The sequence below is a fragment of the Phyllobates terribilis genome, unplaced genomic scaffold (assembly GCF_046119375.1).
Source record: "Phyllobates terribilis strain yellow unplaced genomic scaffold, ASM4611937v1 Scaffold_7__3_contigs__length_470593459, whole genome shotgun sequence".
In the NCBI taxonomy this organism is placed as follows: domain Eukaryota; kingdom Metazoa; phylum Chordata; class Amphibia; order Anura; family Dendrobatidae; genus Phyllobates; species Phyllobates terribilis.
In genome coordinates, this window is record NW_027362767.1 from 290,495,115 (window position 1) to 290,508,563 (window position 13,449).

The following is a 13,449-nucleotide window of genomic DNA, read 5'->3' on the forward strand; positions in this document are numbered from 1 at the left end:
CGTGTTCATGCAGTTTTTATTACAGAATTTACTCCATTGGCTTATCTCCCTGGTTTGCCAATTAATAACCGGGTTATGCTTAGCTAACCAAGGAAGGCCCAACACAATAGGAGTGGGAAGACCCTCCAACACGTAGCAAGACAACAGTTCTTTATGTATTGCCCCCACTTGAAGTTTTACGTCATGCACAACTTGCAAAAAACTTCCCTGCCCGAGAGGCCTGGCATCGATCGAGAATATGGGGATGGGTTTAGCCAACTCACTCAACCGCATACCTTGAACCCGGGCAAACCGAGCATCAACCAGATTAGCCCCGGCCCCACTATCCAGAAGAACAGATATCCTCTCAGTTCTCGTACCCACCACCACCTCCGCCGGTACGAGAAACTGAGACGAACCTAGGGACGAAATACCTACTCCCAGATTGCCGTCCACCACACAACCTGGGATCAACAGTTTTCCGACGACTCTTCACTCTGCAAGGGACGGGATGGACACCCCCCAATAAAATGTCCCTTTCTGCCGCAGAAGAAACACCTTCCTGCCTTATGGCGCACCACCGGTCCCCTCCCCCGAAATGATGTCCCTCCTAATTGCATAGGCTCCTCTGGACTGACCAGGGGAACCACCATATGAGGGGACCTTGTAGGAGGTGGAGTCATCACAGGGGGTAGAGTTATCCCGCACCTCTCCCGAAGCCGTCTGTCCACGCGAATAGCGAGGGCCATAGCGGCTTCCAGAGACACAGGAGAGTCATACTGTGCCAACACATCCTGTAATTTGTCGGATAAACCATGACAAAACTGGCTCCTAAGAGCCGGGTCATTCCACTGGGTGTCCGTGGCCCACCTACGGAACTCCGAACAGAATTCCTCCGCCGGACGATCTCCCTGCTGGATCCTACGTAACTTAGACTCAGCAAGGGAGATCCGATCTGGGTCATCATATACGAGTCCCAGGGCAGCGAAAAACCTATCCACTGACTGGAGAGCCGGGGAACCCGGGGGAAGAGAGAACGCCCAAGATTGTGGGTCCCCTTGTAGGAGCGAGATGACAATTCCCACCCTTTGTTCTTCACTCCCCGATGACCGAGGCCGCAGCCGAAAGTACAATTTACATGCCTCCCGGAAAACAAAAAACTTGTCCCGCCCCCCAGTGAACCTATCAGGGAGAGCTACTTTAGGTTCTGGTCCGGCTTGCTCCTGAGGATGCCAAACCTTGGACCTAACGTCCGCCAGCTCCATGGACAAACTCTGCAATTGCCGAGCTAGACCGGCTACTGGATCCATAGTAGCTGGAGAAAAACTAAGTGGGTCGGTGAAAATGTCACGCTGTCTCTGTATACTGGAGGTAGGGGGCCTAAGCTGACCCTAAGCTGGGGCCCTGACTAATCCCTCAACCTGGAGGTACTGTTAAAGGTACAGAGGTCCAGGCCGCCAGCGTAACCCCTACCTCCTGAAGATCCCTGCACCTCAGTAATCTAGTCCTGAGAAGGACCCCGATCACAACCAAAGGGAACAAGAAATAATATGCCCAAACACAGTATTTAGACGAACGAGACAGTACAAGGGAAAAACCAAAACCACCTTGCATACAAACAACTTCTCAACTACAACAGAGGGAAAACCAACGGGAAAGGAGATAAATGATAAAGCGAGGAAAGGGAAAAAACACTTCCAAATACACTTATCTCAGCAACTCCAAACACCACGATCCGCTCTGTCAGTCTGAATGAAATGCTTTCACCGACACCTCCCAAACAGACCAGCAGGTATATGAAGGAGTCTCACTACAGAAGTATTGATTGCAGCTGGGCGAGGCTGGACCTCATCTAGCCCAGAGAGAGAGAGAGAATTAACTCCCTCACTGCCGAGAAACACAAAGCACCAACAAGTCAGCTGCGAGAAGTCAGGCTGTGTACTCGTGACGATCTTCGTGGCAACACACCCGTGACAAACATGAGCCCATTATTAGTTTTCCATTCTTTATACATCTTTTTAGCTGATCACTTATATTTTAGTTTTTAGTGCTTTTGCCATTATGGAAGGCAAGGTATTCTACACCACACACCTTGAGTTCATTATGCTTTCCTGTGCTAGTCTGTCCTATAAACCTTTATGTGAAAGTCTCTGTCCCTTAGAAGACTGACTTCCATTGTGAACTGCAGACCCAACTCTTGTAATTGAAACCATACCGAAGTTAAGCCTCCACTAGTGAATGACATGAGTGGAAAGTGCAATTTTAATAGTAATTTCCTACTTGTTACAAATGTTGTCAATCTTAAAACGTGACGTTGTCTAACTCCAGCATGTAACAGGAGTGTAACTTCAGAGATTTTATTAAATTGTCAGTAAATCATGTAGTCATCTGGTCAGAATATACAGTCTAATATATAAGTAACATAACACTGAATAAACTAGCTTTATGGTCATGCATTTCCCAACATACATCTGATAATGTGGTTTTTTTTGTTAAAGACTTGTCCAGATTTTGCAATATGCATAAAATAATTTTTCGGACTAAAATTTTGATTAAAGGCTTTGTACCAGGATTTGGAGTTGCCAATATTTGATATCCCATTGGGCAGTCGTTCAACAATCAGCAAATGATCCCCAATCGTGGTACAAACCCCTTAATGTTTGATCATTGTAGGTCCAATCTTTTAAAGGTTTACGTCTTTTATTCTATTTAGCCCTTTAATAATGACTGCAGATATGCCTTTTAATTGTGGTCATTAAAGGGGTTGCCCAGGCTTGGGACGAAAGTCTGCAGATCGCCAAGTCGTGACAGTGTGCAGTGCACTCGCTGTCATGATAACACCGGTATTGCGGGTGCGATCGGGCAGTCACATGTATATGATTTGTATACTCGCGGTCACATGCCAACTAGACTTGTTCGACTTCTCTCCATAGAAGTGACTGGAAAGAGGATGGATGTGACTACTAGTATGCAAATAGTATACATTTGGTCAAGTGACTTCCCGCTCACCCAAGCAATAGCAGGGAATTGTGACAGTAAAATTAGTGCACAAGTATTAGCATCCCTAGACCTAAAAATTAAAACTGTTGATGGACAGATAACCACTGGCCATAGAAAAGCACTGGCAACAAATAGTTTGTTTTTCAACCCCTTAACACAAAATGAAGTATCAGTACATTTTTATGGGAGTGACAGCATATGGAGAGGGCACAGAAGCTGTCGCGTGTCTTTACCAGCCATGGCTGGAGCTGACCATCGATCGCTACATGTGAAAGTCACAGTAAATCTCTGACAACGACATTTAAAGGGAGTGGCTGCCGGTCCTAACATGCACCAGCTCCCATCGCCCACACCTCCAGCATCGGGATGCAGGGCACTGATGGTTCCCATGCCAGCCTGCTGAAAGCACCCATCACTACCATCTTGGTGCTCGTGTGAAACTGAGGTAAAGTCTGAGCTTCGTAGGAGACAGCAGATTTTACTATATATTGAAATACTGTGGTATGGAAGAATATAGTTTTAGGAAATTGACAAAGGGGACTAAATAATAAATATATATATATATATATATATATATATATATATATATATATATATATATATATATATATATATATATATATATATATATATATATATATATATATATATATATATATATTATATGAGGCAGCACTCTGCAAGAAATTTTTGAAAAAAATGGACTTTAATGAGCCCAAAGGCGACATTTCGGTTCACAGAACCTTTCTCAAGCAGAGTTCAAGTGCATATAGTGCAATATATATATGGTTACAAACAGTGATGCCATAATTATAATCAATTCATACAAAAACATGATTATATAAAAAAGTGCAATAGTGCATATCTCAAAATATCATCCAGTTATATACATAGTGATAAGTCTTTTACAAATATATTATCATCAATTACAGTATCCATGACTCTCATCAAGTGATAAGTGCTTTAATTGATATCTATCAGTGCCAGGTGTACATTATAAATCATAATATATTTGAGGTAGCGACTCACCCTGCAGCAATCATGCATAACCACGTTTCCTATTTCCTCCACGCTGCCCTATATTTATTTATTTATTTATTTATTTTATTCACTTATGTAGCTCCACTAATTCCACAGCGCACTACAGACATTATCTATATCTAAAGCCTAAAACCTGAAAGAAACCTTTTAAGAAGTAAATATAAACATGTCAAATCACTTCCCCCTTTTTCTCTTATTAAAAATAAGAGAATTTTTAAAGAATAAACATATCTGGTCTTACCGTATCTGTAAAAGTCTGGTTTATCAAAATATAGATTTTATTTAAAATTTATTTAGAAAACTACAACTTGTCCCACATTAAAAACAAGCCCTCATACAGCCATGCCAAGTGAAAAATTAAAAGTTATGGTTCTTGGCAGATGGGGTGGAAAGAATGCAATTGTAAAAATGAAAATTGGCTGTGTCCTTCGAGGGTTAATGAAGCAACTGCTCCCCATGTGCATTGAATAAAATGATACTAAAAGGACATCATCATCTGTGGTTGCACAGAAATTTCACAATCACTGGCCTATCACCTCAAAATACTTGTCTTACTATCCCCGTTTTGCCCATACAATACATACATTTTCGTCAAAACCAGGACCCTCGCATCATCTGTTTACACACCCTACATACAGTTAAGGGTAGAGACAGATGGCCATATTTCTCGTGTGAGGATCGCATGATAAACCTCGTACAGGCTGTCTGCTCTCCTGGCCTGACCTTGTCAGCTGCATAGAAATACATCATGCTGTCAGGCTCAGGTCAGGAGAGGTGCAGCCAGTCCGTTCAGTGCGATGCGATCATCGAACGAGTTATACAGCAGTCTGTCTCTGCCCTAATAGCCCTCTGTGTCTGTACACTACTGTTTGGTGACCGGCTCATGCAGCATTACGTGAACAGAACACCCTATTTATTATATTGATGGTTGACCATACAATACAAGCAATTGTTACCATAGAACTTTTGTGTCTCCCCTATTTCCTCATAGATTGTAAGCTTGTGAGCAGGGTCCTCACTCCTCTTGGTATCTGTTGATTTATGTGATTATTGTTATTCTGTGATGTCTTTTATTGTCTGAACAAGTCCCCTCTAAAATGTAAAGTGCTGCGGAATATGTTGGCGCTATAGAAATAAAATTATTATACTATGTGGGGGGCATTATACTATTTTTGGAGGGCTATATGGGGGCCATTATACTATTTGGAGGGCTTTGTGGGGGGCCATCATACTGTTTGCAGGCCTTTGGGGAGAGGGGCCATTAAACTGTTTACAGGGCTCTATGGAGGGCCATTATAATGTTTGCAGAGCAATGTGGGAGGTTGGTCCACCATACTGTGCCAGGAGGGAGGTACTGTAGGGTCTTCATACTGTGAAAGGGGAATCTAGAGGCTTCTATAGGAGGAAAATTACTTTTGTTAAGGCTGCAAAGTTGTGAGATATTCAGCAGGATCACAGAAGAGCATATTTTTTTTGGGGGGGTGGAGGGGTGCTTAAAGGTAATCTATCACTAGATTTTGTAATCTGAAAGCAGCATGTTGTAGGGGCAGAGAACTGGATTCCAGCAATGTGTCACTTACTGGGCTGATTGCTGTTGATTTGATACAATCACAGTTTTCTCTGCTGCAGATCTAGCAGTTCTCTGAATGCAGAGCTCTGTATAACCCCGCCCCCACCACTGATTGGCAGCTGTATACAGAAAGATACCAATCAGTGGTGGGGGCGGGGTTATACAGAGCTCATTAATATGGAGGACTAAATGTCAGCAGGTTTACTAGTCCTCTAATGATCTTTTGCTGCTAAAATGAGGATTTTATCAAAACTACAGCGAGCAGCCCAGTAAGTGACACATCGCTGGAATCAGGGTCTTTGTCTCTACATTATTCTGCTCTCAGATTAGGTGTCAAAAACCTGACCCATTCTTTTTAAAGTGGCATATGAGCATGTATGGTATAGGAAGCAACAGGAACTTTTGTCGTCAACAAGAGAAAAGCTTAAAAAGCTATGCTTATTGTCACATTTGACAAAAAAAATCAAGTCCAGAATATTTTGCATGTGTATTGGCGAATCTTAAAATATGATCCAAATATCAGATAAATCCCAACAAGCTTTCTGTAACATATCGTAATGGCAAGAATATTAGAGATGGGGTTGTAATCAGTTACTCTCCACCATTAAAGAAAGAAACCAGGAGAAGCCGCTGTAAGTGCCAGCGAAATATAATATGTGATTCATTCTGCCTAAACCACGTGCAGCATGGATCAGCGCCTGTCTGCATGATAACAGCCAGGTATTTTTTTTCTCTGAAACGTAAAGTATAATTAGAAGATCCTGATCATAGCCAGAGACCGGACTAGTCCAGTACCGCCCCAGACAGCATCTCGCCGTACTGCTCCAGGTGATTGAGGTGATTGACAGGTCTCTTCCATTTCTGGAGCATTTCAGAGGAAAACCTACCTGGCTGCAATCGTGCAGCCAAGCTCTGATTCATTCATCCTGTGACTCCAGCAGCACGAATTGCATGACAGGTTCCCTTTAAACACCTCTACTAATCCGGACCACCAGCGATGCAGGTATCAAGCTCATTCATCCCAAAATTAGAAAGGACACTTATGCAAGTTTTCACAAGCCCTGTCTATGCTGAGGTCAGGTTTAGATCACCATTAACACTTTTACCACTTTAGGCCCGCTGAGTGGTCCTTAGTACCCAGAAATGTTTGTAGCAGCAGTACTTATAAAACCACCATATGTGTAACCTAATTTTTTTTTATTTTTTCATTGTTTGAGGGCTTGTGATTTTTTTTACGGGACTTCTGTTTGTCTGTGGCGCCATTTTTGGGGTACATACAAACAACCTAATACCTAACATTTATTAACTCTTTATGGAAAGAAATAGAAAAAAAACCCACAGCAATTCTGCTGTTTTTTGCCATTTTAAAATGTTATGCTTTTTATTTGTTGCACCAATAAAGTCTTAATTTTATTCTGTGCGTCATAGAGTTAATACTAAATTGTGTATTTATCGGTCACCTTTTTTGTCCTTTGTGTTTTTGTCTAATTGTTTCATTGTTTGGCGTTACCGTTCTTTAGTTACCTTGGTAATTTTTGTTGATTTACCTGCTCCTTAATACTCCCTCCCCATGTCATTCTCCACTGGTATTTCCTCCAATGTCTCGTTCACACCTGATACTACCATTGGTCATCATACGCTTGGGGCTTCTTCCTGGTCATGTGACTGGCATTTAGCACAGTGAAGTCTCTGACGTTTGTCTTATGTGCCATAAACCTCTTTTTTGGTAATTATTTGTCCTTATTAACTTAACCACCTATAATATGCTCAGGTGCTTATTTTAATTAACTGTCTTTGCTGATTGGTCATCTGTGTATTAAATTATTGGTCTTTACTTTATGAAACGCGCGTCGGGTTTGTTTGGTGGGTGAGCCCTTACACCTTGATACTTTCAGCAAGTAACTTTTTTACGTCTATTTTTAGGGAATTACTGCTTTTTTGGCCCTCTAAGGTCAGGTCGCCGGATCAGATCTAGGAAATACATGGGACAAATATTTGTAAGTCAGAAGAATAGTTAGTAAACTAACCGAGGTCTGAAATGGGACGAAACGCTAGAACTACCAAAGCTGAACTCAGTGGTATAGACCAGATTGAGAAGCACTTGGTAAGAACACTGGTTTATATAGTGAGCGGGTGCTAAAGTGGCCCACTCCTTCAATGTCAGCACCGCATTGTGGTCACGTGGACATTGTTATACTGGGAGATGCAGTGCTGGCATCAGAGGAACGCTGCTGGTCAGGGAGGTGAGTATATGGGCTTTGTTTCTTTTTTTGTTTTGTGCGGAGCACTTTAACAGTTAAGCAACAGCAGAGAACCACTGTCCTGTGAGAACTTTTTTTTCAATCAAATGTAGTAAAAGACCAGATTGTGAGTGATTCTAAAAACTTTGCTTCCTTTCCTTAGGGAATGTTTACCTTTTTCATTATGCAGTTAGACTCATGAAGGTGAATGCAAACTTCTTGTTTTTTGTTTTTTTTTTTCTTTTTCATTAAATGAGTGATTGTCTGGTACAGTGAAGCAGCACTTAGGACTACAGTATACAATGCATGCCCCATGCATGCACAGAATATTAAGCAATGCTGCACAGACAAATCTTTGGAAGGCGGCCATACTAGCCAATTAATTTTGCTCTATACAAGTAATTCTTGCAAGAATTCACAAATGTGGAACTTTAATTATGTTTTAGAAGCATCAAGGTTTTTTTTTGTTTTTTTTCCAATTCAATTTAAAGGGGTTGCCCACCATTGAAAAATTCTTTTTGTCACGATTGTCCCAAAAATAAGCTTCTGGGACCGTCAGATATCACGTGGAGTTTATGGGAGAATTAAGGGAGAACTTAAAAGGATATTCCCATCTCCAAGATCCTATCCCAATGTGCAGTAATAATAATATTAGAAAATACCTCCAATTAGAAATGTAGTATAGTTCTTCTGATTCGCTTTGTCACTTACCCCATGTGCAGGGCATTGCAGTAGCATGATTACGACCACTAACTAACTTTCACTATATGAGAGGTCATAACTATGGATACCTAAGCTACTGCAATGCCCTACATGGGGTAATTGACATAGCAAATCAGAAGAACTATACTACATTTCTAATTGGAGGTATTTACTAATATTATTAGTATTACACCTACTACTTACTGGGATAGGATCTTGGAGATGGAAATACCTCTTTAAGTATTGCATTCAATTAAATGGAAGCATAAATGATTGTGTATCAGTTACACTTTTATAAACGCTCACAAAAGCTATAAAATGTAGTGTTTAACAAAATTTTCATTTTCTCAGATTTTTCTCTTTATAGGTATATTTTTGAGTAAAATGTACATTGTTGTTTTAGTCTATAAACTACTGACAACATGTCTCCGAAATTTAAAGCTAAAAATTTTGTATTTATTTGCAGCTAATGATAAAGCGTCAAAATACTAAAAAAGAAAGTGTTTTCAGACCTCAAATTACTCATGTTTTAACTCAGGAAGAGTTCAGAAATCAATATTTGGTGGAATAACCATGATCTTTAATCACAGCTCTCTTTGGTCTTGCCATGCTTTCCACCAGTCTTTCGATGCTTTCCAATAGAAAACTGTTCAGTGGTCTCTTAATTTTTGTCAGAAATAGATACAGTACAGACTAAAAGTTTGGACACACCTTCTCATTTAAAGATTTTTCTGTATTTTCATGACTATAAAAATTGTACATTCACACTGAAGGCATCAAAACTATGAATTAACACATGTGGAATTATATACTTAACAAAAAAGTGTGAAACAACTGAAAATATGTCTTATATTCTAGGTTCTTCAAAGTAGCCACCTTTTGCTTTGATGACTGCTTTGCACACTCTTGGCATTCTCTTGATCAGCTTCAAGAAGTAGTCACCGGAAATGGTTTTCACTTCACAGGTGTGCCCTGTCAGGTTTAATAAGTGGGATTTCTTGCTTTATAAATGGGGTTGGGACCATCAGTTGTGTTGTGCAGAAGTCTGGGGGATACACAGCTGATAGTCCTACTGAATCGACTGTTAGAATTTGTATTATGGCAAGAAAAAAGCAGCTAAGTATAGAAAAACGAGTGGCCATCGTTACTTTAAGAAATGAAGGTCAGTCAGTGTGAAAAATTGGGCAAACTTTGAAAGTGTTCCCAAGTGCAGTTGCAAAAACCATCAAGCACTACAAAGAAACTGGCTCAAATGAGGACCGCCCCAGGAAAGGAAGACCAAGAGTCACCTCTGCTTCTGAGGATAAGTTTATCCGAGTCACCAGCCTCAGAAATCGCAGGTTAACAGCAGTTCAGATTAGAGACCAGGTCAATGCCACACAGAGTTCTAGCAGCAGACACATCTCTACAACAACTGTTAAAAGGAGACTTTGTGCAGCAGGCCTTCATGGTAAAATAGCTGCTAGGAAACCACTGCTAAGGACAGGCAACAAGCAGAAGAGACTTGTTTGGGCTAAAGAACACAAGGAATGGACATTAGACCAGTGGAAATCTGTGCTTTGGTCTGAGGAGTCCAAATTTGAGATTTTTAGTTCCAACCACCATGTCTTTGTGCAACGCAGAAAAGGTGAACGGATGGACTCTACATGCCTGGTTCCCACCGTGAAGCATGGAGGAGGAGGTGTGATGGTGTGGGGGGGCTTTGCTGGTGACACTGTTGGGGATTTATTCAAAATTGAAGGCATACTGAACCAGCATGGCTACCACAGCATCTTGCAGCGGCATGCTATTTTATCCAGTTTGCGTTTAGTTGGACCATCATTTATTTTTCAACAGGGCAATGACCCCAAACACACCTCCAGGCTGTGTAAGGGCTATTTGACCAAGAAGGAGAGTGATGGGGTGCTACGCCAGATGACCTGGCCTCCACAGTCACCAGACCTGAACCCAATCGAGATGGTTTGGGGTGAGCTGGACCGCAGAGTGAAGGCAAAAGGCCAACAAGTGCTAAGCATCTCTGGGAACTCCTTCAAGATTGTTGGAAGACCATTTCCGGTGACTACCTCTTGAAGCTCATCAAGAGAATGCCAAGAGTGTGCAAAGCAGTCATCAAAGCAAAAGGTGGCTACTTTGAAGAACCTAGAATATAGGACATATTTTCAGATGTTTCACACTTTTTTGTTAAGTATATAATTCCACATGTGTTAATTCATAGTTTTGATGCCTTCAGTGTGAATGTACAATTTTCATAGTCATGAAAATACAGAAAAATCTTTAAATAAGAAGGTGTGTCCAAACTTTTGGTCTCTACTGTATATATATATATATTAGTGCTTTTTTTTTGTGGACTTTAACCAACAGGCTGTCTGCCTACTCCTTGACGCTGTGTATTTTTGTTGTCAGAAACGTATTGTCTTACAGTTCCAGCAAAGTGGATGGGATTTATAGAAATCTACTGCCCACTGTGCTTTTTTTTTTTTTACTCACTGTTTACTGACCAGCGGTGCTTGTTTCCAATCCCTGCTGTAAATTTCTGTTGCGGGTACGCTGAGTTTTGTGTGGTTTTCCCCCATAGACTTGCATTAGATGCGGAAAATCTGCTGGTAAAGAAAACATATGTTTTAGTGCGTTTCCCCAGCGGAAACACACACAAAAAAAAACATGTAATCCGCACATGAAGTTTTGTCAAAGCCAAATGCCAGGAAGTATCAAGAACAGAGCAGCTTTATTTAACACGTGACGCACCAAAAAGAGTAAAAAAAGAGTAAAAAAAATGCATCGATAAAAGCTCGATAAAAATGCACTCAAAATGCAATTAAAAAACAGATGAAATCTAATTTACTTAACATTTTATACAAAATCTGTGACCTCAAAATCTCAGGACAACCTCATTGTGGGAACTTAGATCTGTAGCATACCAATTTTTTCAGCGTTTTTGAAGAGTTCTTTACTTATACAAATGAATGGGAACAAAACTCAAGTGAAAAACCTTAGCAAAAATGCAAGTATTTTCTGTAGCATTTATTTTTGCCAATACTCATGTTTTTGGTGGCGAAATATTTAATTTTCTAACTTAAACTATTTGTAGATTCTTGACTGACTACTTTCCAGAGGAAAAAACAACGGCCTGCTAATAATCATTTGAAATTAGATAATGGGATCACACTTAGTCTTGCTGTATATTGCCTGTAAAGGATGTTTTTGTTTAAAATTGCCACAATATCTTTATTTTCTGATGACGACTGAATGCTGTGAGATTCACAAGCAAAAAGACAAGCTGCTCAACTGACAGATGAAACAAGACTCCTATAATGCCCTCATGCCTCGGATTTTGTGTAGGATGCTTTTTGGGAACATCAGAAAGAAGCTTGTTGTGTAGATTTATTGATTAATTTCTGGGTTTCTTCATATTTCAAAAAGTGGAGACTTTTCTTGAAAACCAGTGTTACTCTACACAGTTTTGGGTTTAATTAAAGAGGTCCTTTTTAGAAAAAAAATGACTTTGTCGTGTAAAAATCCCTGAGCTTTTATATTTCTGAAGCTCTTTTTCTTTGTGCTGCGTCACTCCATTGCAAAGACATTCACATTTATTGCTCTTGGAGAATAGTATGTGAAATCTCTGCTTGTAGGTCAACTGGGCGTTTCTTCAGAGTCTTTTCTGACAGCATGCAACTTCACCTCTCCCTCCGACATGCTACCGAGCTGTGATTGGCAGTGTCTGGGATGGAGGGGTGAAAGGGCATGCCCCCAGAGAAGACTTAAGAAACGCCCAGTTGGTCTGCAAGCAGAGATTTCACTTACTGTGCTCCAATAAATGTGAATATCTCTGCAGTGGAGTGATGCAGCACAAAACAGAAAAGAGCTGCAGAATCCGATGCTCTCATGAAATTTTACAAGGTATTTTTAACTTTTTTTTTTTTAGAAAGTGACAGATCCTTTTTAATGCAATTTTTATATACTTGCTATAGATACATTTCTCCTGTATAAATATCTGACTGTTACTGAGGTCCAGATCATTTGTTTTGCAGTGTGGTTGCATGTGGGTGCTGCTGGCTCTTAGTGTGTTCCTGTTTACCTTGATATGGTTATATGTCACGCTGATCCTGAAAAATGACGTGCACAACTTCAATGAGTAAGTAGGATTCCACTCTCCTTATTTCCTAGACTTTATTATGCTTGCCAGCGGGATCGTGCTTTCTAATGTCTCCATAATATTTCTGATTATTGCTATTTTTTCTTTCATACAGGGAAATCTTCCGGCTTGCCGGTTTTTGGGAAGACTGGTCTGTTATCTTGATTACGGTGGCTGCGGTGCTGGCGTCATACTGCTTTCTCCTGCTCGTACGTATGATTTGGTAATTGTAGCAGATGAGTTGACCGGATGCATGAAAGAATTTGGCAACTTCTGTAACTTGCATTGATTTCAATGGGGAAGGAGTACACATGTCTATTTGAAGAGGAATAAAAATGGTTTAGATAAAGTGTCCACAATTAAAAAGTTAGAAATGTACCTTCATATTTTGTAACATAAAGAAGAAATAACCTAGTTATCTATAATTCTTCATGTGTTATGGGATACAAAAACAAGGTACATTGCCAACATTAACTTATGACTGCCAAAGTGAGCAGAAAACTTTTTTGTTGCAGAAATTTAAAAAAAAAAAAAAGTATTGTCCCTTTCCATGATTTTCTTCTTTTTCCTTGTTTCTATCGTGAGCTGTACACGAGGGTTGGACACGGGCCCAAGAGGTATAGAGACCCCACTACCACCTCCAAAGCAAGTGGAGTTGTGCATTATGATGAGCTATTGGCCAGCAAAGGGGAATATACGTACATTGTTCTTGCACAGGGCCGTCTTCTATATGTGTCCGCCATTGCCATACACTATAAACTTTAAGAATACTCTTAATTATAATT

At 40.4% G+C, this 13,449-nt stretch overlaps 1 protein-coding gene across 3 annotated transcripts in view; it reads left to right on the top strand.

Moving 5' to 3' along the window:
* Positions 1 to 13,449, top strand: part of GDPD2 (glycerophosphodiester phosphodiesterase domain containing 2) — a 104,214-nt gene that overhangs the window by 61,666 nt on the left and 29,099 nt on the right. For all 3 annotated transcript variants that reach the window (XM_073640942.1, XM_073640944.1, XM_073640943.1), the window contains exons 3-4: positions 12,561 to 12,664; positions 12,780 to 12,873. In XM_073640942.1, the coding sequence (XP_073497043.1) occupies positions 12,561 to 12,664; positions 12,780 to 12,873 (198 nt within the window). The remainder of the gene's footprint in view (positions 1 to 12,560; positions 12,665 to 12,779; positions 12,874 to 13,449) is intronic.